The 20,307-nt window shown below is 37.6% G+C and overlaps 1 protein-coding gene and 1 non-coding gene across 11 annotated transcripts in view; both read right to left on the bottom strand.

The window, feature by feature from the left end:
• Positions 1-20,307, bottom strand: part of RANBP2 (RAN binding protein 2) — a 74,122-nt gene that overhangs the window by 27,658 nt on the left and 26,157 nt on the right. For 8 of the 10 annotated variants that reach the window (XM_036257156.1, XM_036257152.1, XM_036257161.1 and 5 more), the window contains 13 exons: positions 20,061-20,206; positions 16,918-17,110; positions 14,173-14,260; positions 12,014-12,223; positions 10,138-10,319; positions 9,877-10,052; positions 9,563-9,686; positions 7,854-8,015; positions 7,465-7,602; positions 6,874-7,020; positions 5,383-5,562; positions 5,212-5,295; positions 2,528-2,663 (listed from right to left, as the gene is read on the bottom strand). In XM_036257156.1, coding sequence (XP_036113049.1) covers positions 2,528-2,663; positions 5,212-5,295; positions 5,383-5,562; positions 6,874-7,020; positions 7,465-7,602; positions 7,854-8,015; positions 9,563-9,686; positions 9,877-10,052; positions 10,138-10,319; positions 12,014-12,223; positions 14,173-14,260; positions 16,918-17,110; positions 20,061-20,206 — 1,966 coding nt within the window. Of the gene's footprint in view, positions 1-2,527; positions 2,664-5,211; positions 5,296-5,382; positions 5,563-6,873; positions 7,021-7,464; positions 7,603-7,853; positions 8,016-9,562; positions 9,687-9,876; positions 10,053-10,137; positions 10,320-10,985; positions 11,092-12,013; positions 12,224-14,172; positions 14,261-16,917; positions 17,111-20,060; positions 20,207-20,307 lie in introns of those variants that run through there. The other 2 variants (XM_036257158.1, XM_036257160.1) reach the window with 2 other exon arrangements.
• On the bottom strand, positions 7,067-7,172 carry LOC118627336. The gene has a single exon (XR_004959095.1). It is a non-coding gene; the product is annotated as a U6 spliceosomal RNA (small nuclear RNA).

The following is a 20,307-nucleotide window of genomic DNA, read 5'->3' as shown; positions in this document are numbered from 1 at the left end:
CTTATTAGAAAAAGCACCAAATGAAATAGGTAACTCAGGAAATGTAAAAGATGATTAAGTGTTGAATACGCCTGGTGATAGTATTTTTGTTCTTTAAAACTGGCAAAGGTTTTTATAAACTGATAATTGTTAACACACTAGGCAAGAATACAAAGACAGGCACTATTAGATATTGATGAAAAAAAGATAAACTGGCATAGCTTTTCTGTAAACCAATTTCCCAACACAAAAGAGTTTTTAAAATGCCCTACAGCCCTGGTCGGTTTGGCTCAGCAGTTAGAGTGTTGGCCTGCGGTCCTGAGAGACCCGGGTTTGGTTCCCGCTAAGGGCACGTACCTCGGTTGCAGTTTGTCCTTGGCCTGGTTGGGGTTGTGGGGGTGGCAACCACTAGATGTGTCCCTTTCACATCAATGTTTCTCCCTGTCTTCCTCTCTTTCCCTTCCACCCTATCTGAACAAAAAAACGGAAAAATGTCCTCGGGTGAAGATAAAAAAATAAAATAAATAAATAAAATGCCCTAAAATTCTGGGAATGTGTCCATAGCATTACTAATAATAGCAAAAACTGTTAATAACAGAAATAAGGGAATAAAATTTGCAGTACTTCCACATGATAGAATGCGTATATTTATTAATAGTATTTTCAAAAAATATTTAATCACAAAATTCTCAGAACTTAAAAGTAATGTTTAAAAAAACACTTACTCATCTACACACAACACAACAACATGGTAAAAATCTCATTCAAAATTCTTTACGTATACAAAGAGAAAAAAATCAGAAGGAAATGCTCCAAAATGTTACTAGAACTCTTTGTGGTACTGTTAGCTTTTAGTTTTCTTTACACTTTTCAGTACTTCTTAAAACTACCTATAAGTTTATTAATCACTTCTTAAATCATCTTATTTTTATTTATTCGTTTTATTTTTTTTATCCTCACTAGAGGACTTTTTTTTTTTTTGCATTTACCTTCAGATAGAGCAGGAGGGAGAAAGGGAGGAAGAGAGAGAGAAACATCGATGTGAAAGAGACACATTGAGTGGTTGCCACCCACATGACCCCAACCAGGCCGAGGACAAACTGCAACCAAGGTACGTGCCTTTAGCAAAACCGAACCCAAGACTCTCTGGTCTGCGGGCCAACGCTCTAATTGCTGAGCCAAACCGGCCAGGGCTAAATCATCTTTATGTTCATAAGGCAAGAACCATCTCGGTATATTTTTACTTTCATTAAGAAAAACAAATCTGTGAACAAGGAATGGGGATCAGGAAATTTGAGCTCTCCTTTCAGGCCACAAAGCTGCTTTGTGACCTTGTCAATTAGCCATTTGGTGTCTCCTATTTTCTCAATTGGAAAATGAGAATGTGCTGCTTCTACACATTTCATAGGGTAATTGCAAGAATAAAATGAGACGATCTAAATATTACATTTAACAACTTTTTATGCCTGAACACAGAAGAAATGGAAATTGTGATCCAAAAGGTGCCAAATAATTCCACACAGCACTCAAAAGGCTAGACACTGTCACAAGAAGATAGTGGGGCAGCCTTAAGTATGGCTCCCAAGGACTATCACATAACTGTACTTATCTAAACTAAATCAAAGCATTCAAAATCTTTCCTGGGTTAAAACCAACTAGAAAAAAATATACACTACTGCCATTTCAGGAATCTGTCCTATGTAAAAGAAATCTATTTTTGTTATCATTTCTGGGTGCCTGAGTGCAATGTATCATACCGGCAAACAGCTTTAAAGTTAGACTACTGAAGTTTGAACCCCAGCTCTATCAATAATTAACTTGTACAATAATGGATCATCTATAAAATTAGGATTAGTCATAGTACCTACCACTCTGGGTTACTGGGATTAGCACTTTTGCACAGACAACCCATAGGAGGCACTATTAATACTCTTTTGTTCATTAAGTGTTTACTGTATACTGTTAGTAAACACCTAATACATATCCATACTTACACAAACACTCACAATTATCATGTGAGTCAAGTATCATCTCCATGTTTCAAATAGACAAACTGGCTCAGAGGTTGGTAAGTGATACAACACAACTTCAAAATCGATTATGGTCCAATTTCAAACTCCTTCCTTTTATGTATGACCATTTATTTTAAATCAAACATGATTTCCTATGAATGTCATACCTCTGAGTAGATCATCAAAATAATTACTAAGAAGTTTAAGTTTTTAATTAGGCATCACTTAATATGTAATGTTATCAGTTAACATTTTTTCAAGTATAAGGAATAGTTCCACCTCAGTCTCAGCTCCTCTGGCATGTGCATTAAAGGGTTATTCTTTAAACCTTTATATACACGGTATCAGATAAAGCTTGTTTTGTTTCTGCCTGACGTTATAAAACATCTCAGGAATACCAAATACAGCTTAAGTAACATATAAGCAGACATAGACATATATAAAAACGAACGTATATACAATTTCACAACTAATCTATTTAGAGGAGTTTCAGGAAAAGTACAGTGATTTACTAACATACCCAGTTGCCAACCCACCTGTTAGTGGAACCCCATGAAAAGTCTGTGATCCCTGATATCCATCAGGCACTGAATCTGGTCCATAACATTCTGTAGGCCAGCGATGAGGGGACCCTGAGTTACTGCTATTTAGTTTCAATTCTTGCATTTCTTTCTGTTGGAAGAAGAAAAAAAGTTAGCAATTATATAATGTCAGAAACAGCAATAGAGCAAACAAATACTTTAAATTTAAATACTTGATGCCCTTTTTAAAAAATAAATAAATAAATACTTGATGCCCTTTAAGAGACTCTACATTCCAATAAGATCTGATTACCAGATGCTGATTTAAGAACACAATCCTTGCCCTGGTTGGTCTGGCTCAGCGGTTCGGCCTGCGGACCTAAGGGCCTCGGGTTTGATTTCCGGTCAAGGGCACATACCTGGGTTGCAGGTTTGATACCTGGCCCCGGTTGGGGTTGTGCAGGAGGCAATCAATCAATGTGTCTCTTACATCAATGTTTCTCTCTCTCTCCCTCCCTAAAAATCAATGAAAAAATATCCTCAGATGAGGATTAACAACAACAACAACAAAAAACATGATCCTTAATTTGTTAACAACTCATTTGCTCCCATTCTTTCATTCCTTAGTATCATTACCTAATTCGTTCACTCTAGATTAAAGTTAGCTCTAACCTAAACAACTAAGCAACCTCCTAAGTGGCTTCTAAGTGGCCTCATCTACACTTGTCTAAATTCATCTTTCTAACGTTCAGCTCTAGCCAAGACAAGCAGCTACATTTCTTTCTCTGACACGCATGGTCCTCAGCAGTATTATCCCAAACATCCTCCAGCATGTCTCCTTTACACACTGCTTCACTCCTAAATCCGTCTGTACTACTCGACATTCCAAATTACCTCCCAATACAAGCTTTCCACTTATCCACATCTGATGTGACAAAACACTACTTATCCTTTAAGATGATGCTTAAATGCTCCACTAGAAAAGGAAAAAGTTAGCCCTGGCCGGTTTGGCTCAGCGGTTAGAGCGTCGGCCTGCGGTCCTGAGAGACCCGGGTTCGGTTCCCACTAAGGTCGCGTACCTCGGTTGCAGTTTGTCCCGGCCCTGGTCGGTTGTGTGGGTGGCAGCCACTCGATGTGTTCCTTTCACATCGATGTTTCTCTCTCTCTCTCTCTGTTCCTCTCTCTCCCTCCCACTCTACCTGAACAAAAAATGGAAAAATGTCCTCGGGTGAGGATAAAAAAAAAAAAAAGAAAAGGAAAAAGTTAGTATCTGCTCAGAATATACAAGACAGGACAAAAGTAGGTTTACAGTTGTTTGTATGGAATATAATTTGTATACTTACAACTGTAAATCTACTTTTGCCCCACCCTGTATTATATATATAATAATATATTCCGAGCACTTTACCTAAGATTTTTAATCGTTACAAAGGTAATATTAGTAACTTACATCTTTAAAAAGATGCAGGAAATAGCAAAGCTAGAACTGAAAACAGATCTTAAAATAAAAACATTGCTGCCTAGACAAAAAGGCAAACACATGGCTTTCTAATGGTATCTATGTGGCTATCAGATGTCATTTTATTATAAACAACTAAATGACAACACCCTGCCCTGGTCAGTATGGCTCAGTGGTTAAGAGGGTTGGCCTGTGGACCAAAGGGTCTCGGGTTTGATTCCCAGTCAAGGCAGATTCAGTACCCTGCCCTGGTTGGGGCATGAGGAGGCAATCAATCTGTCTCTCTCGCATGAATGTTTCTCCCTCTCTGTCTCTCTAGCCCCTCCCCTTTTCTCCCTCCCTTCCACTCCCTCTAAACGTCAATGGAAAAAATGCCCTCAGTTGAAGAGTAACAAAAAATAAAAATAAAAAATGACAACAGCCCCCCACACCCCTAGATCCTATAAAATATCCCTTACACAACAGGCATTTATCAAAAAAATACTTTGTTTTCCAGAAAATAAAAACTATCATGTTATCGGACAACGGGTCACTTTTGAAAAAGCATCAAGACTTCTGTGTGGCCCGGGTGCCCGGCTAGCTATGCATGACTTACAGTCAGGATGTGTGCTGCCTTCTTCTTGTATTTGCAAATACAAATTTCCCAAAAGTCGTAACTACTGGGGTCAAAAATCTCTCAAATTTCCGGGCTAAATTTTCCAACACCCACCCATCGACTGTGTCTAGTCCAGATGCTGTATATCCATAAATGAGAAACTGGTGGCATCAACAACAAAAAGCCTACTGGTCACTACGGGATGTGAACCATAGTTCTCAATACGCAGTTAATGCTATAGTCATAATTTTAATAACTTAAACAACTAGAAAATGTGATGAGAACTGGTTTCAACAATTCTCACTTTATAGATGAGAAGCCAGAGGAAGTGGTAAGAAAATGCCTGGCCCCAGGGCTAATGAGAGAAAGAGTCAGTACCAGAACGGTTTTTCAGGCACATCAACGAGTGCCCTGCTGCCCTTCCACAGCACACACTGGTGGTGCCTGGGCCTGTACGGCAAGTCAAGACGTGTGTAATCTCTAATAGGCTACAATTAAACAAAACTGATATAAAAATCTTTATGCAAATTCTACAGTAGCACAGCAAAGGAACATTTTGAACAGCTGTAGAAAGAAGTGAGGGAGCAGTCAAGGAAGAAATCTTGAAATAAGGAAGGCACAGGACAGAGAAATTAACTGATTTACCTTAATGGCCTCTACTTGTTGGCAGATCATTTTCAGTAAAGAGTTTTGATCTTCTGCCCACTGAGGTGGCGCTTTGGGAGAATACTAAAAATATAACAAAACAACAGTATTTAAAACACTTAAAACAGAAACATATTCCACAATGAAATGATTCACTTCTTTCCTACTTACCTTGTAACTCTTACTTGGTGACAGAGAGTACTTGGTGGGAGATGGTGTGGAATATTTCATTTCTGAATCTGCATTACGCAGAGAACCATTCTTATAAAGAGGACCTCCTTCACTATAGTCATCGAGCTGCTGCATGACTGAATTAAACATCTCTTTCACAGACTCCAGGGGCACAGGCAACTAAAAACAAAAGGCATGAATAATCAAGGTTCTTAAGTTAGAAAAATATCAAAGTAAAAATTCTTAAATAAATGCAAGATTTTATTTTACTAATTTACTTATTTTTTCTCACTTTTGTGTAACAAGCAGTTTACACCTTAATAACAGAAACAAAACTGCTATGTAACCCAAAGTCTGACTCTAAAGTTGTTTCTTTTTTTTAAATCCTCACCCAAGGCTATTTTTTTTCTATTTACCTTCAGATAGAGTGGGAGGGAGAAAGAGAGAGACATCATGTGATAGGGACACATCGACCGACTGCCTCCTGCATTACCCTGACCAGGGCTGGGGACAAACTGCAACGCGAACCCGCAGCCCATTGGTCCACAGGCCAACACTCTAATCACTGAGCCAAACCAGCCAGGCCTAAAATCTATGCTCTTTCTGTTTTCTGTTAGTCATAATAAAGACAGAAGAATGTTAACTTGGGAAATTTTTCAATGTAAGCAAAACACGTTTACTAGTTGTTCTGAATGGGGAGAGATATATAGATGCTAGGATGCACCAGATAATATAAACCCTAATCTGAGAGTAGCAACAAAAATCAATCAACAAAATACTTGTAAAGTTGAATGTAACTGACATTAAAGCCATCATGAGAGTCTCAAACTGCTGGAAGTTAGAAAAAGGTGGAGATGAGAAGAAACCCTCTGAAGCTGTCAGCCATCCACTGTGATCTCACTAAAATGTGTAAATTGTCAAAGTCATTAAGAACTAGCTTTGCCAGGCTGGTTTGGCTCAGCAGTTAGAGTACTAGCCCAAGGATCAAAAGGTCTTGCGTTGGATTCATAGTCAAGGGCATGTACCTGGCCCTGGTTGAGGTCATGTGAGAGACAACCAATTGATGTGTCTCTCTCACAACGATGCTTCTCTCCCTCGCCTCTCCCCAACTCCTGCCTCCCTTCCACTCTTTTTAAAAATCAATTGAAAAACATCCTGGGGTGAGAATTAACAAAATAAAATAAAATAACTATTCTTAGGTAGTACTATGTTGCCAGGATAACAAAAATAAATCTCCTGCCTTAGAAACCTTTTCTAATTCCCCAACAAGTATTTTTGTAACAGTATAAACCTAGATTCTCAATTTAAAAAAAGAAACATCAAACCTAAGACAAAGCAATGTTATTAAATATTTAAACACATACCCCTTCTGTGCAATAAATTGCTTATGAGGTATTACTGAGCATTTTTGAAATTACCAAAATATAAAACCAAGACAAAAATACTTATGACCCAATTGTCAATAATAAGAACAAAAAACCTGCAACTTACTTTCTTGACTACTGAAAGATTTGAATCACTGTCATCTAAAATCTTTAATAGGTAGTCCCTGGTCTTCCTCAGATAATTTTTGCATTCTTCTTGTTCTTCAGGAGAAAGAGCATCATTTTCAATGTCTTCTGCTTTTCTGTGAAAAATCTATAAAGAATACTTTTATGAAACAATTAGGGTTTTTTTGTTTGTTTGAAATATGAAATGCTTCACGAATTTGCATGTCATCCTTGCACAGGGCCACGCTCATCTTCTCTGACCCATTCCAATTTTAGTGTATGTGCTGCTGAAGCAAGCACCAATTTGATTTTTTTAAAACAAAAAACATTTGCCCAGCCAGTGTGGGTCAGTGGTTGAGTGTGGACCCATACACCAAGAGGTCACCAGTTCAATTCCCAGTCAGGACACATGCCCAGGTTGTGGGCCCGATCCCCAGTGAGGGACATGCAGGAGGTAGTTAATTGACGTTCTCTCTCATTGATGTTTCTATCTCTCTCACCCTCTCCTTTCCTCTCTCTCTAAACTCAATAAAGAAAAAATATTTTAAAAAAAATAAAAATAAAAAATTTTAATTCAAGTATATCTCCTTACCAGTGCAAGATTCCAATAAGAAACAACATTTTTTATAGATTCAAAAGCAGTCATAGCATCTTCTGTATTCCCATTAACTGCATCCAGTATAGCAAATGTGATGTGTGCTTCTTCTTCATATTCCCCAATTTCAGATGCCTAAACACATTTAGTGATTTTTAGTCAAAGTGCCTCAACCCAGAATATCAAACCCAAATGATTTCCCAAAGATTTTACATGTTCTAATGAGACTGATATCTCAAAACTCTTTTGTTCCATATTTTATTTTTATCTACTGCATTTCGAAAACAAGAACAGTCAGACAATGAATTTAAGTAGTTTATACCTCCATTTCTTCATTTATATACTGCGAATTCACATCACCAGTTAGTTAACCAAGGGACACTTACCTGGATGTCTGCACTATGAAAGTGTTTAAATAGAGGGTCGGTAGGTTCAGGAATACTCATCTTCTTTTTTATCATTTTCAATAATGGCAAAACCTTCTTCCAATAATGAACACTTCTGCCTATGTATTCCCGCTGATCATAAAAAGAATTAAGACCGCTGCCCTAAAATAGAAAGTTAGAAGCATGTAACCTAAGGAATACAAATGATCAGAACTAAAAATTCATTTACAAATGGTTAAGAAACGGGTTAAATTTCAAATCATTCCCTCTCTCTCTCATCTATCAATCCATCATCCATCTATCTATCTATCTATCTATCTATCATCTATCTGCTTGTACCTGTATTATTAGTGCAGCAGCTAAACTTTGTTCTTTCTTTGGAGAAAAAACAAACAAAACTCAAATCAAGGAAAAAAAGAATCTCAAGTCATATGTTCAACTCTCCAAATACTGGAATAACAACCCACCTAACACCCCTGATCATTTCAGACTCAACTTTTAAACACTTTAAATGACAATAACCTAATGAGGCAGCCCAATCCATTTTTTAAAAGTTGTCACTTTTGCACAGCCAGTGTGGCTCAGTGGATTGAGCATCATCCCATAGACTGAGAGGTCCTAGTTCAATTACCAGTCAGGGCACATGCAGGAGGCAGCCAATCGATATTTCTCCCTCAAATCAATGTCTCTCTCTCCCTTCGTCATTCTAACAACAACAAAAAAGCCCTGGTCGGTTTGGCTCAGCAGTTGGAGCATCAGCCCAAGGACCAATGAGTCTCGGGTTCAATTCCGGTCAGGGGTACATTACCTCAGTTGCAGTTCGTCCCTGGTCAGGGTCAGGGTCGGGTGGGAGGCAACCAGTTAATGTGTCCATCTCACATCAATGTTTCTCTCTCTCCCTCCTTCCATCACACTCTATCTAAAGATAAATAGAAAATATCCTCAGTGAGGATTAAATAATAAATAAATAAAACCATATCTTAAAAGTTGCCACTTTTTTTTCCCTTGCCAGTTTGGCTCGGGGGTTAGAGCTTCAGCCTGAGGACCAAAGAGTCTCGGGTTCGATCCCTTGGGGTAATGCCAGAGGTAACTAGTTTATGTGTGTCTCTCTCTCACGTGGATGTTTCTCTCTTACCCTCCCTCCCTCCCACTCTATCTAAAAAAAGATTTAAAAAAAAAATTTTGAGACTAGACAATAATTCTAACCTAATTATTAAGTAATAATAATAGCCCTGGCCGGTTTGGCTCAGCGGTTAGAGCGTCGGCCTGCGGTCCTGAGAGACCTGGGTTCAGTTCCCGCTGAGGGCGCGTACCTCCGTTGCAGTTTGTCCCCGGCCCTGGTCAGTTGTGTGGGTGGCAGCCACTCGATGTGTTCCTTTCATGTCAATGTTTCTCTCTCTCTCTCTCTGTTCCTCTCTCTCCCTCCCACTCTACCTGAACAAAAAATGGAAAAATGCCCTCGGGTGAGGATTAAAAAAAAAAAAAAAAAAAGTAATAATAATAATAGCTAATGCTTATATAACATTTACTGTGCCAAACCACTGTTCTAAGTGCTTATATATTAAAACTACTATGTAACAAGATTTTAAAAATACATTTTTCCTAGCATAACTGTTTTAGCACTAAATGACTTTCAACAAAAAGTTTAAGTCTTTAAAAAAAAAATAAGGTAATGTTCTTAAAAATGCTTTACACTTTAATAAACTCACGGTTTTCTGAAGGTATTTTGCCCAATGTATAAGCAGAGCGGGTTGAAGGCCATGTTTGTCCTGGCCCCTTAGAGTATTTATGTCATGCTGAACTAGAAGTCGCAATTTTGCTGAGGTTCCAGGGCTAAAAAAAAGTTTTATTCAATAAAACTGATTTATAAACATGCATTTCAACACTTACATGTCTGTTAATCATAATTAACACAATAATTAAATTAAATACCTAAGGAATAAGTATTTTAAATTTAATGAGTTTTTAAATTTTAAAAATCTATGTAGTAAGTTAAAGAAATATTTTTTGTTTTACTACTTACATTGCTTTTCTGTGAATTAGATTATAAACTGCATCCCACCAAGATTTTTGTCTCTCTGTGCAAAGCTGTTTACACACAGGAAGTGGCAAGCATAGTGGCTGATAGAAGTTGTAATGAGAACTACACTTCTCCTTTAATTGCAAGTGGCTGTTATATATTACTCCGAGTAGAAATACCTGTTTTATTTAAAGAAAAATCAATTTAAGTTACAAAAAAACTAAACAAAAGTCAAATATGTAATTTGTTAAAATCTTTGCTTACTTCAAGATCTAAAATACATATTGATTCAGGTGCATTTGTTTCAAGTCTTGAGGTTTCCTGGGGCAAGTGATGAAAAAGCTGTTTTAGCCATTTTCGAATTGCAGGTAAGGCAGGCAACAAATTCCACTGTAAGCCAAGCCAGGTAAGGTGCTGAAGGCTGCCATTATGTGCTCGAATGGCACCTGAAACAAAGGGAAAAAATTGGCTTTGAAAACTTTTTATGTCACAAGTTTTGCAAACAACCTACTCACATTAAATGTATCTTAATTTTCTATATCAGAACGTGGGGAAATTATATGGTAAACAAAGACTTATGTTCTTATTAAAAAAGTATTCACATTTTATGTTTAGGAATTTAAAAATAGATGATAGAGACTTCTCAATTCCATCTGAGAAAAATAAATAAAAAGAGAGACTCACTAGAACTCAATAAAACCTGCCAGGGGCCAAATAAACAATAGCCACCCACTAAGAAATCCTGAAACAATGGATTTTCCTTTCAGTAAAGACTCATTAAAATAGTAGGATACCACTACATTAATCCATTAGAATAATATAAAAAGAAGTTTTCTGTCCTCGCCGGGTTTGTTCAGTGGTTAGAGCGTCTGCCCACGGACCCAAGAGTCGTGAGTTCGATTCCGGTCAAGGGCACACACTTTGGTTGCAGTTCAGTCCCTGGCCCTGGTCGGAGTCATGCAGGAGGCAACCAATCAACATGTCTTTCACACTGATGTTTCTCCTTCTCTCTCCCCCTTCCTCCCTATCTGAAGATAAATGAAAAAATATCCTCAGGTGAAGATTTAAAAAAAAGGTTTCTTCTAGAAGATATTCAGTACTGAAAAAGTTACCAGCTTCTGGAAGCATACAGAGGTACAGCTTTTCTGGCAATATGGCAACTTGCAAGAGACTTAAATATGTTCATCAACTTTGTCCCAGTAATTGTTTTTAGGAATCTATTGAAAAATTTGAAATGGAGACATTTTAAAGTTTTTATCACAGTATTTTTTTAAGATTTATCAATTTTAGAGAGAGAAAGAGAGAAATATTGATGACAGAGAAACATCAATCAAATGCCTCCCATAACTGCCCCAAAGGGGGAATCAAACCCTCAACCTGGCTATGTGCTCTGACTGAGAATCGAACCCGCCACCTTTTGGTGCACGGGAGGATGCTCTACCAACTGAGTCACACTAGCCAGGACCACAGTATTATTTTTATCTTATTTTATTTTTTATCCTCACCCGAGGATATTTTTCCATTTATCTTCAGATAGAGTGGGAGGGAGAGAGGGAGAGAGAGAAACACTGATGTGAGAGAGACACATGGACCAAATGCCTCTCACACGACCCCAACCAGGGCTGGGGACAAACCGCAACTGAGGTATGTGCCGCCCTTGACTAGAATCGAACCCGTGACTCACTGGTCCACAGGCTGACACCCTAACCGCTGAGCTAAACTGGTCAGGGCCACAGTAGTATTTTTAATAGTGAAAAAAACTGGAAACAACTTGGATCCTAAACAGTAAAAAGTGGCAAGTTATGGCTAATTCATGAAACAGATTGTATCGCCATTAATAGTGGTATTTACAGAGACAGATATAATGGAAGAGAATTCCTGAAAGACGACAAATCATATGTATAGTATAAACAACTATTTAGGGAAAAAAAAACATATGGCACCACTACCAACCTTTTACACCCCCCAAGACCACCACCACCCACCCCTCTCTGCAAAAAACCTGAAAGGAATACAGGAAAATCTTGTCATTATTTTCGGGCAATAAGATTACGGACAACTTATTTCCCTTTCTGCTTTTCTTTCTCCTAATATAAAAGGATTAATATGCAGAATATTTTCTTTGAAAGATACAACTTACCAACATCATATCTAGCCAAATCATCAGGTTCTGGTGCTTGTACATCAATGTTTCCAATGTCATCGCTACCAAGGAAAGAGCTGTCCTTAGGTGACTGACTAGAAAACAGAGCGTCATGCAATGCAGACTGTCCACTTTTATTGGCAAAGGATTCTACAACTTCTTTTAAAAAATCTTGCTTGTCACGACTTAAGTTTAGCAGCATGTGCCCTAAAAAACAAATTATTTCCATCATTTAAAATATACAGACTATCTGTAATCATCTCTCAACAGTTTTATTCACATCCCCTAAGGAGAAATAACAATTATCTGAGTCATAAACATCCAACCCAACAACCACACGTGGACAATAAAAAGAATGCTTATGTAAAAAAATGAATATAAATTACAGGGTTAGTAGTATTTGTGTCTATATGCTAGAATGTGTGTGCAAAATACCAAAAATATTTACATTTTAAATGGAAAAGTGTGGGATTTAAATGTGGCCATAAGATAGCAGGGCCAAGCTCAAATTCTCTGATCTGATACACTGATTTCTAATCTTGGCTGGTCAGAATTCTCCTTTAAAAAGCCTGTAATACGTATTTATTTCCAGGCCCCCACTCCCAGAGACACTGATTCCACAGGTTTCGGCTGAGTAATCTATTTCAGAAACACACCTTGGATAAAGTTCTAGTACATGCTACAATAGGGGTGAACTCTGAAATACAATAAACCTAAGTGAAAGAAGTCAGTTACAAAAGACCACGTATTATATGATTCAACTTATATGAAATGTCCATAAAGTGAAAGAAAATCAGTGGTTGGTTACCTAGGACTAGGAAGTTTGGGGAAAATGAGGCATGACTGCTAATGAATATGAGGCTTCTGTATGGGGTGAGAAAATGTTTTTAAACTGACTGCAGTCAAGGTTGCACAACTCTATGAACACACACAAAAAAACAACTAAAATGCATACTTAAAATAGGTAAATTATATATTATGTTAATTTATCTCAATTAAACTGTTCAAAAACAAAAAAACACTCCTTGGAAGTATTCTGTTGGTCAGTCGGGTTTGGTTACCACCAGACTATTATTTCTCCCAAAGTCTGCAGGGACAGGCTCAGAAATGCCAGATCAAAGACAGTAACACAGTTCACTGTATGAACTGTGACAGCCCTGCAAAGGTAGAAGAGAAATGTAAGAAAAAAAAAATGGAAAGTCACTTCAAGAACTGAAAGTCTACCTCCCACAAAAAAAGTATGCTGTCAGCTAGTACAGCAGTGTAAGCTTAGACCAACAGCCTAACTACAGGCCGAAACTTAGAAAAACTTTTATTTAATACTAAATCTTCCTCTTTACAAGGTTCATTCAATTTATGTCAAAATTGCTTCCTATAGAAAGCATTTAGTTCACTGTTTGATCCACGAGCTATGTGAATAACTTGAAGCTTTTGCCTTAGCAAAACCAGGTAACATATAACAGACATTTAGGATCTTTCCCAAATACTCGAACCTGGGAATAAATCTACAAATCCCAGCAGCCTAACAGAATGCGAGCATAATCTTCTCTCTTCCTTACTATGTTTTCAGTTCCGTAACAGAGAGATCTGCATCTTCACCTTTGTACCCACCATAGCGGTATCTGACAAGCATCTGATAAATGTTTGGCAAGTCAGTAATTATTCTTAGTATAAAAACTGCTTTAAAATATTCAGGCTCTAGCAGCTAGATAAAGGAGGGGTTTCTCCATCTGGGAATATACAATATCAAATATTTGTTCCTTTTCCAGAATATACCATTTCTTTCTTTTCTTATTTAATCCTCACCAGAGGAGATGTTTATTGATTTTAGATAAAGGGGAAAGGAGAGAGAGAGAGAAACATCAATGTGAAAGAGAAACAGCTATCAGTTGCTTCGCCTACATGCCCTGATTGGGGATCAAACCCACAACCTTTCAGTGTTCGGGATGATGCTCTAACCACTAGCCACATTGGGCAAGACCAATATACCATTTCTTCTCATCCTTTCTTTATCCCTTGCCCTAATCCAATATGGCAAAGAAAAACATGATTATGACAAATTCTCTCCTGGAAAGACAACATTATCATAAGATGTATTCTAACAGAGAAAGTTTCCTTTTTTCTATTCAAATAAAACCAGTTAACATTACTATTACCTGATTGGCTCAGACGATCACAGGCCATTGTTTCCAGCAGATTCTGTCCACCTTCTCCTTTTATTAACTTAATCTTCGGTTTTGGAACCTGGTAATTTTAATCAAAATGTTTAATTTAGTGATACCCATGTTTCTTATAATAAGATGGTCCTTTTGAGTACATTATGCTTTTTTGAGAATGCATAAACAGTTAACCAGTAGCTAAACTGAACTGGGAAACCAAATGCATAACACTAGGCACCTGGGAATTAAGGTAATCCATAAAAGACGCTTACAAAGAGCACTTCTGAGGAATTACTTCCCACTAAAAACACATTCAAATGGCATCTGGGGAAATGGAGTCATTAGAGAACTTTTCTACCTGCAGAAGCAGAACCACCACAGCACAGAAAAGAGCCCTACTTGACTCAGCACTGGGACCACACTGGGAAATGCTGCACTAAACAGCACATTTTCTAACAGCATGGATAACTGGAGATACCAGTGGGATAGACTGGAACAACCAAGAGAGTAAAAGGACTCCAAGTCATATCCTACAAAGAAGAGCTGAAAGAAATGATGAAAAAATAGAATAGTGGAAAAAAACCACAACATGCTGCCTTCAGATATTGAGAAAATTACCTTGTAAAAGAAGAGTTCAACTTTTTTAACAGCATCAAAAGAAAAAAAAACCACCACCAATGGATAGGATAGCAGCTTGAAAATCATTTTTACTCCACATAGGGAAGCACTAAGAACCAAATTATTCAAAAAATGCAAAGGGCTATCTTGAAATGCAGTAAATGTCCACCACTGAAAATGTTCAGTCACAGTCAATGACTACTTACTGGAAATATCCTACAAGTAACCATGTAAGTATAGCTGGGGTAACTGCAGTTAATTTCTAATGAATTTCCTAAATGGTAGTAGGAGTGTAATTTGGTACACACACTTGTGATGTCAGAATTTTGGCAATAGCTCTAAAAGTTATAAATGCATAGATGCACTTTGATCCTCCGATTCTTCTTTCAGAAGTTTACTCTACCCATTACTCTGCATGTGAAATGGCACAGGTTAGTAGCTACTATAGAATTATTTGAAGTAGTATAGCAAAGAAGCAAAAGTAACCTAATGTCTTGGCTTTAGAGCACTGGTTTAAAAAACCCCAAAACTGCCCTGGCCAGTTTGGCTCAGCGGTTGGAGCGTCGGCCCGTGGTACAGAGAAACCCAGTTAAAAGAGAGACTAGGGTAAATGTCTATGTGCTAAAGTGGAACAATGGAAAAACAAAGAAAAAAAGTAAGGTTTTCAACAACAGATGAAGCACATCTCCACTGAAGCAAAACAGGTTTTAAAAGAACAAAAAGGGCGTATTACATGCTTCATGTGCAAAAGGAATTCTGAATGCCCAACAAACTGTTAATTAACACTGATTGTCTTCCAGCAAAGGAGACTTGAGTGAATGGGTTAAGTGGAAAATTTAGTTTGTACTCTTTAAAAAGGTCAAAGTTTAAAATAGCTGACTGTATATATTAACTTTACAAAATATATATTAAAAACTTTAATAGATTTTAGTTTCCATTAAAAAAAACTGTTAGCTACATGAGAATCTATAAAATATTAATCATAAGAACATTTTACTGCTTATGTAAATTAGAAAACTTCGTTAACTTCACTCATATTCACTATAAATGTATTCCTTATGAACCTGAATGCTTCTGCAGAGCAAACAGCACTTAACACTTAGCAAGAGTATCAATAGTCTGTTCAAAGATCTTTATGATATGAACAACAAGGAAGGACCTCGTCTAATAGTAAGTACAGTGAACTCTCTGCTTTCCCTCAGGCAAAAAGGTCACTTCTAAAGCTAACAATTTATATAAGCCTAATTCACGCATTTTTTTTTTTGCATACTGTTTATTTTTCATTTCAGAATTAATGCAAACTCAATAAAGAAAAAATTAAAACTAAAAAAAGGTTAACATTTTGACATACTTCCTCATGTCATATTCTATGTATAAGACAAGGTTTTCTTTCTATAGACGATATTGCTAAATATTGTACTCTCATAATAAACATATTACCTGTTTTCCAATTAATGTGTTAAAATGCTTTGGTAAACACATTCTTCTAGTTTACATAACCATACCCCATAACTTACTTAGGATTTTTGTCCAAGTTATGCATATTTTTTTTAATTAAGTTTTATCCATATTTGAGATTATTTCCTTATTACTGGAAATGGCACAGCAGAAAGATCAAACTCTTCAAACTGGTCTCCCATAAGTCACAGCAATGTAGACTGCCACCAGCAATGCACCAATGCACCTGTCTTACCACCTCACAATGTTTCAAATCTTGTTATTTTTCACCCGTCAAATTAACTATTTCATTTCAACTTTAATTCTATAGGTTCATTCACATTGTCGTTATATACCAGGGCGTGCTTCCATGTGAAATGCAACAGTCTCAGTGAAACGTCAATTGCATCAAAACTGGAAAAGGCGCCCTGGCCGGTTTGGCTCAGCGGTTAGAGCGTCGGCCTGCGGTCCTGAGAGACCCGGGTTCGGTTCCCGCTAAGGGCGCGTACCTTGGTTGCAGTTTGTCCCCGGCCCTGGTCGGGTGGCAGCCACTCGATGTGTTCCTTTCACATCGATGTTTCTCTCTCTCTCTCTCTCTGTTCCTCTCTCTCTCTCCCACTCTACCTGAACAAAAAATGGAAAAATGTCCTCGGGTGAGGATAAAAAAAACAAACTGGAAAGGCTTACCTGAAATGCTATGAGATAGCACAATGCAGCCAGCTCAGAGAGAGCACGCCACTGCACCTCACTATGCTGACCCATCTTCAAAAGCAGAGAACCAGCATGCATGTAGAAATGTCCTTTTATTTCTGAGAAAATAGCTGAGAGTTCATCATTTCCACCCACATAAGATTTCACAGACTGAAGAGCACTGTCAAAACTGTAATATTAAAATATTTAATAGATATGAAATATGTTGCATTATGAGTAATCATGGTTTCATTATTCAACTCAAAATATATTTATTTCAAGCTTCCTCTTCCATATTCAAACACCCAATAATCCGTATTCCGTTTTATAAATTATGAGTCACCTACTAATTTTTATTCCATATATGCCCTATACTTCAAGCGTAACCTCTAGAATGATGTCAAACTATATTACAAAATAGTTATTTCGAGCCTTCCAATTACAGAAAAGATACAACAAATAAAATAGTAAGATTACTGATTATGGCATATGTTTCATAACATACCAGAACAAAACTGGAAAACTAAAATATTTTCTAATGCCTTTTCAATAACATGGTTTCATTCTTTAATTCAAAGTTAGAAGTTCTCAAATCAGATGTGCCTTAGTCAAACTAAAATATTTTCTAATGTCTTTTCAATAATAGGTTTCATTCTTTAATTCAAAGTTAGAAGTTCTCAAATCAGATGTGCCTTAGTCAAATTTTAAGTAAATAAATGATATTTCAGTTGTCAATACCATAATTGCTCTTTTTACCATATAACTACAGAGTTAAATAAATTGTTTTTCTCACTATTATTTGTAATCTATGTACTAATTAGTGCTTCTAAATCCAAATGGTCCTCAGAATCTTCACTTTGTAAGAAAAGCAAACATAAACACTTAATAAAAATGTGAACCATACCCTGGCTGGTTTGGCTCAGCAGTTAAAGCCTCGTCCTGAGAACCAAAGGTGGCAGGTCCAATTCCTAGTCAAGGGCACATACCTGGGTTGCAGGTTCAATCCCTGGCCCAGGTTGAGGTCATGCAGGAGGCAACCAATTGATGTGTCTCTTTCACACTGACGTTTTTCTCTCTCTCTCTCTCGTTCTCTCTATCCCCCCCCCACACCCACTCCACTCTGTCTAAATAAATAAATAAATAAATATCCTCAGGTGAGAATTAACCAAAAAAAAAGTAAAACATAATTCTAAAAGATTATATTAAGAAATATGAGCAATAGATATTTCTTCTAGCAAGTGAGTTCCAGGGACCCCTAGAGGTTCTCAAGACTCCTTCAGGGAATCTATGAAGTTAAAATTATTTTTATAGCATTACCAATAAATTATGTCATTTATTACCCTGTTTTCTCATTTGAGGAAAAATTTCTGAGTATATAAGCCATATAAATAAAAACATCCTAAATATTTTCTAAAATAATTTAAAAAATTAAATTAGTTTTTTGGGACACTACCCTAACTCTACTATCTTAGAACACCAAGTGCTCCAAGAAAACTACCTACTTCCCTATACCCCAATGGAAAGAACTTTTTTGCACATGCCAGATGGGTGGCTTTGCAGGCATACACAATCTCTGCCACAACTGCTCAATTCCACCATTGTAGTATAAGTAGGCATAGACAATATATAACAAAGAGGCATGGATGTATTCCAATGAAACTTTATCCACAAAGTCAGGCAGTGAATCATTATTTGACCCATAGGCCCTGGTTAAACCCTGCTCTGGCCCTAGCCAGTTTGGCTAAGCAGTTAGTATCGGCCCGTGGACCAATGAGTCACAGGTTCAATTCCAGCCAAGGGCACATACCTCGGTTGTGGTTCCCCGGCCCTGGTCGGGTCATACAGGAGGCAACCAGTCAATGTGTCCCTCTCACATCAATGTTTCTCTCTCTCTCCCTCCTACTCTATCTGAAGATAAATAGACAAATATCCTCCGGTGAGGATTGGGAAAAGAAAAAAAAAAGATACTAGTCCTTCAAAATCAAAATTAAGGAAAACAGAAAAACCATATCTTTTCATTACCTTTTAAATTGTTGTTTTCTGAAACACTAGTCATGTAAACTGCTTATACTACATCTGACAAATGAAGTTTAATCCTTGGCTTTTTCTCTCGAGATTATATCATTTTTGGAAACAAAATATGGTTGCCCTGGCTGGTTTGGTTCAGCTGTTAGAGCGTCAGCTGCAGACCAATGAGTCAAGGGTTCGATTCAGGTCAAGGGCATGGCCCTGTTTTCTGTATTTTCTGATGCTCTGATATCTGGGAACCTTGCGAAATCAGGGGAGACAGCACCTCCCAGGGTTAGCTAATTCTAAGAGAAGGCAAATTGCTCTCCTAGGAGTGAGCCTTTCATATGCAAACCAACCAATCCAGAGCTCACCCACCTCCTTTACTGATCTTTACTTATTAAACTACTACCCAGCCCTGGCCGGTTTGGCTCAGCGGTTAGAGCTTTGGCCTGCGGTCCTGAGAGACCCGGCCGGGTTCGGTTCCCGCTAAGGGCATGTACCTTGGTTGCAGTTTGTCCCCGGCCCTGGTTGGGTCGTGTGGGTGGCAACCACTCGACGTGTCCCTTTCACGTCGATGTTTCTCTCTCTCTCTCTCCCTCCCACACTCTATCTGAACAAAAAAATAGAAAAAATGTCCTCGGGTGAGGATAAAAAACAAAACAAAAAACTACTACCCAGCCCAGGGCACGTTGGGGTCTTGCAGGAGGCAGCCAATGGATGTGTGTGTTTGCCTCTCTCTCTTTCTCTCTCCCCCTCCCTCCTTCCTACTGTCTGAAAATAAACGGAAAAATAGCCTCAGGTGAGGATTTAAAAAATGTGTGTGTGTGTATGTGTATGGAATAGCAGTTAGGACATTCAATGTCAGCCTTGCCTCTTTATTAAGCAGCCAAAATTGAATATTAACTACAAAAATAATTTAATGAAGCCTGAACAATTACATAGTTCTTTAAAATCAAAGTCATAAAATACAAATTATAATATCCCCACACAAGAAAATTCCTTCTAAGTGGTTCATTGTATTATCTATTACCCATGGGCACACATAAAAATGATGCAGTAAGGATGTTTAGACCAATGAAATGAATTGCTACAACAAGGAAAATCTGTAATTTACACCGACATCTACATACCTTTCCAATAAGTCTCTACTTTCCTGCATGTCTCTGGTGGACAGTGTAAGAAGCATAAGGTTAGCATAGGCCAGAAGTAAATCTTTATTGGCTGCTCGCCAGTTACTTTTATCAGACTCCAAACACTGCAAAGATTCCAGATACTCCTATTTTGAAGAAAGAACACTAAGTTATAAAACTTATCAACTGTTATAAAATTGATCAGTCTCTGCCTATCAATTATTCTGCCCTTTCCTGTATGTGTAAA

Source organism: Molossus molossus, unplaced genomic scaffold, assembly GCF_014108415.1.
Source record: "Molossus molossus isolate mMolMol1 unplaced genomic scaffold, mMolMol1.p scaffold_m16_p_12, whole genome shotgun sequence".
NCBI lineage: Eukaryota > Metazoa > Chordata > Mammalia > Chiroptera > Molossidae > Molossus > Molossus molossus.
This window is presented reverse-complemented; position numbering and strand designations above follow the sequence as displayed.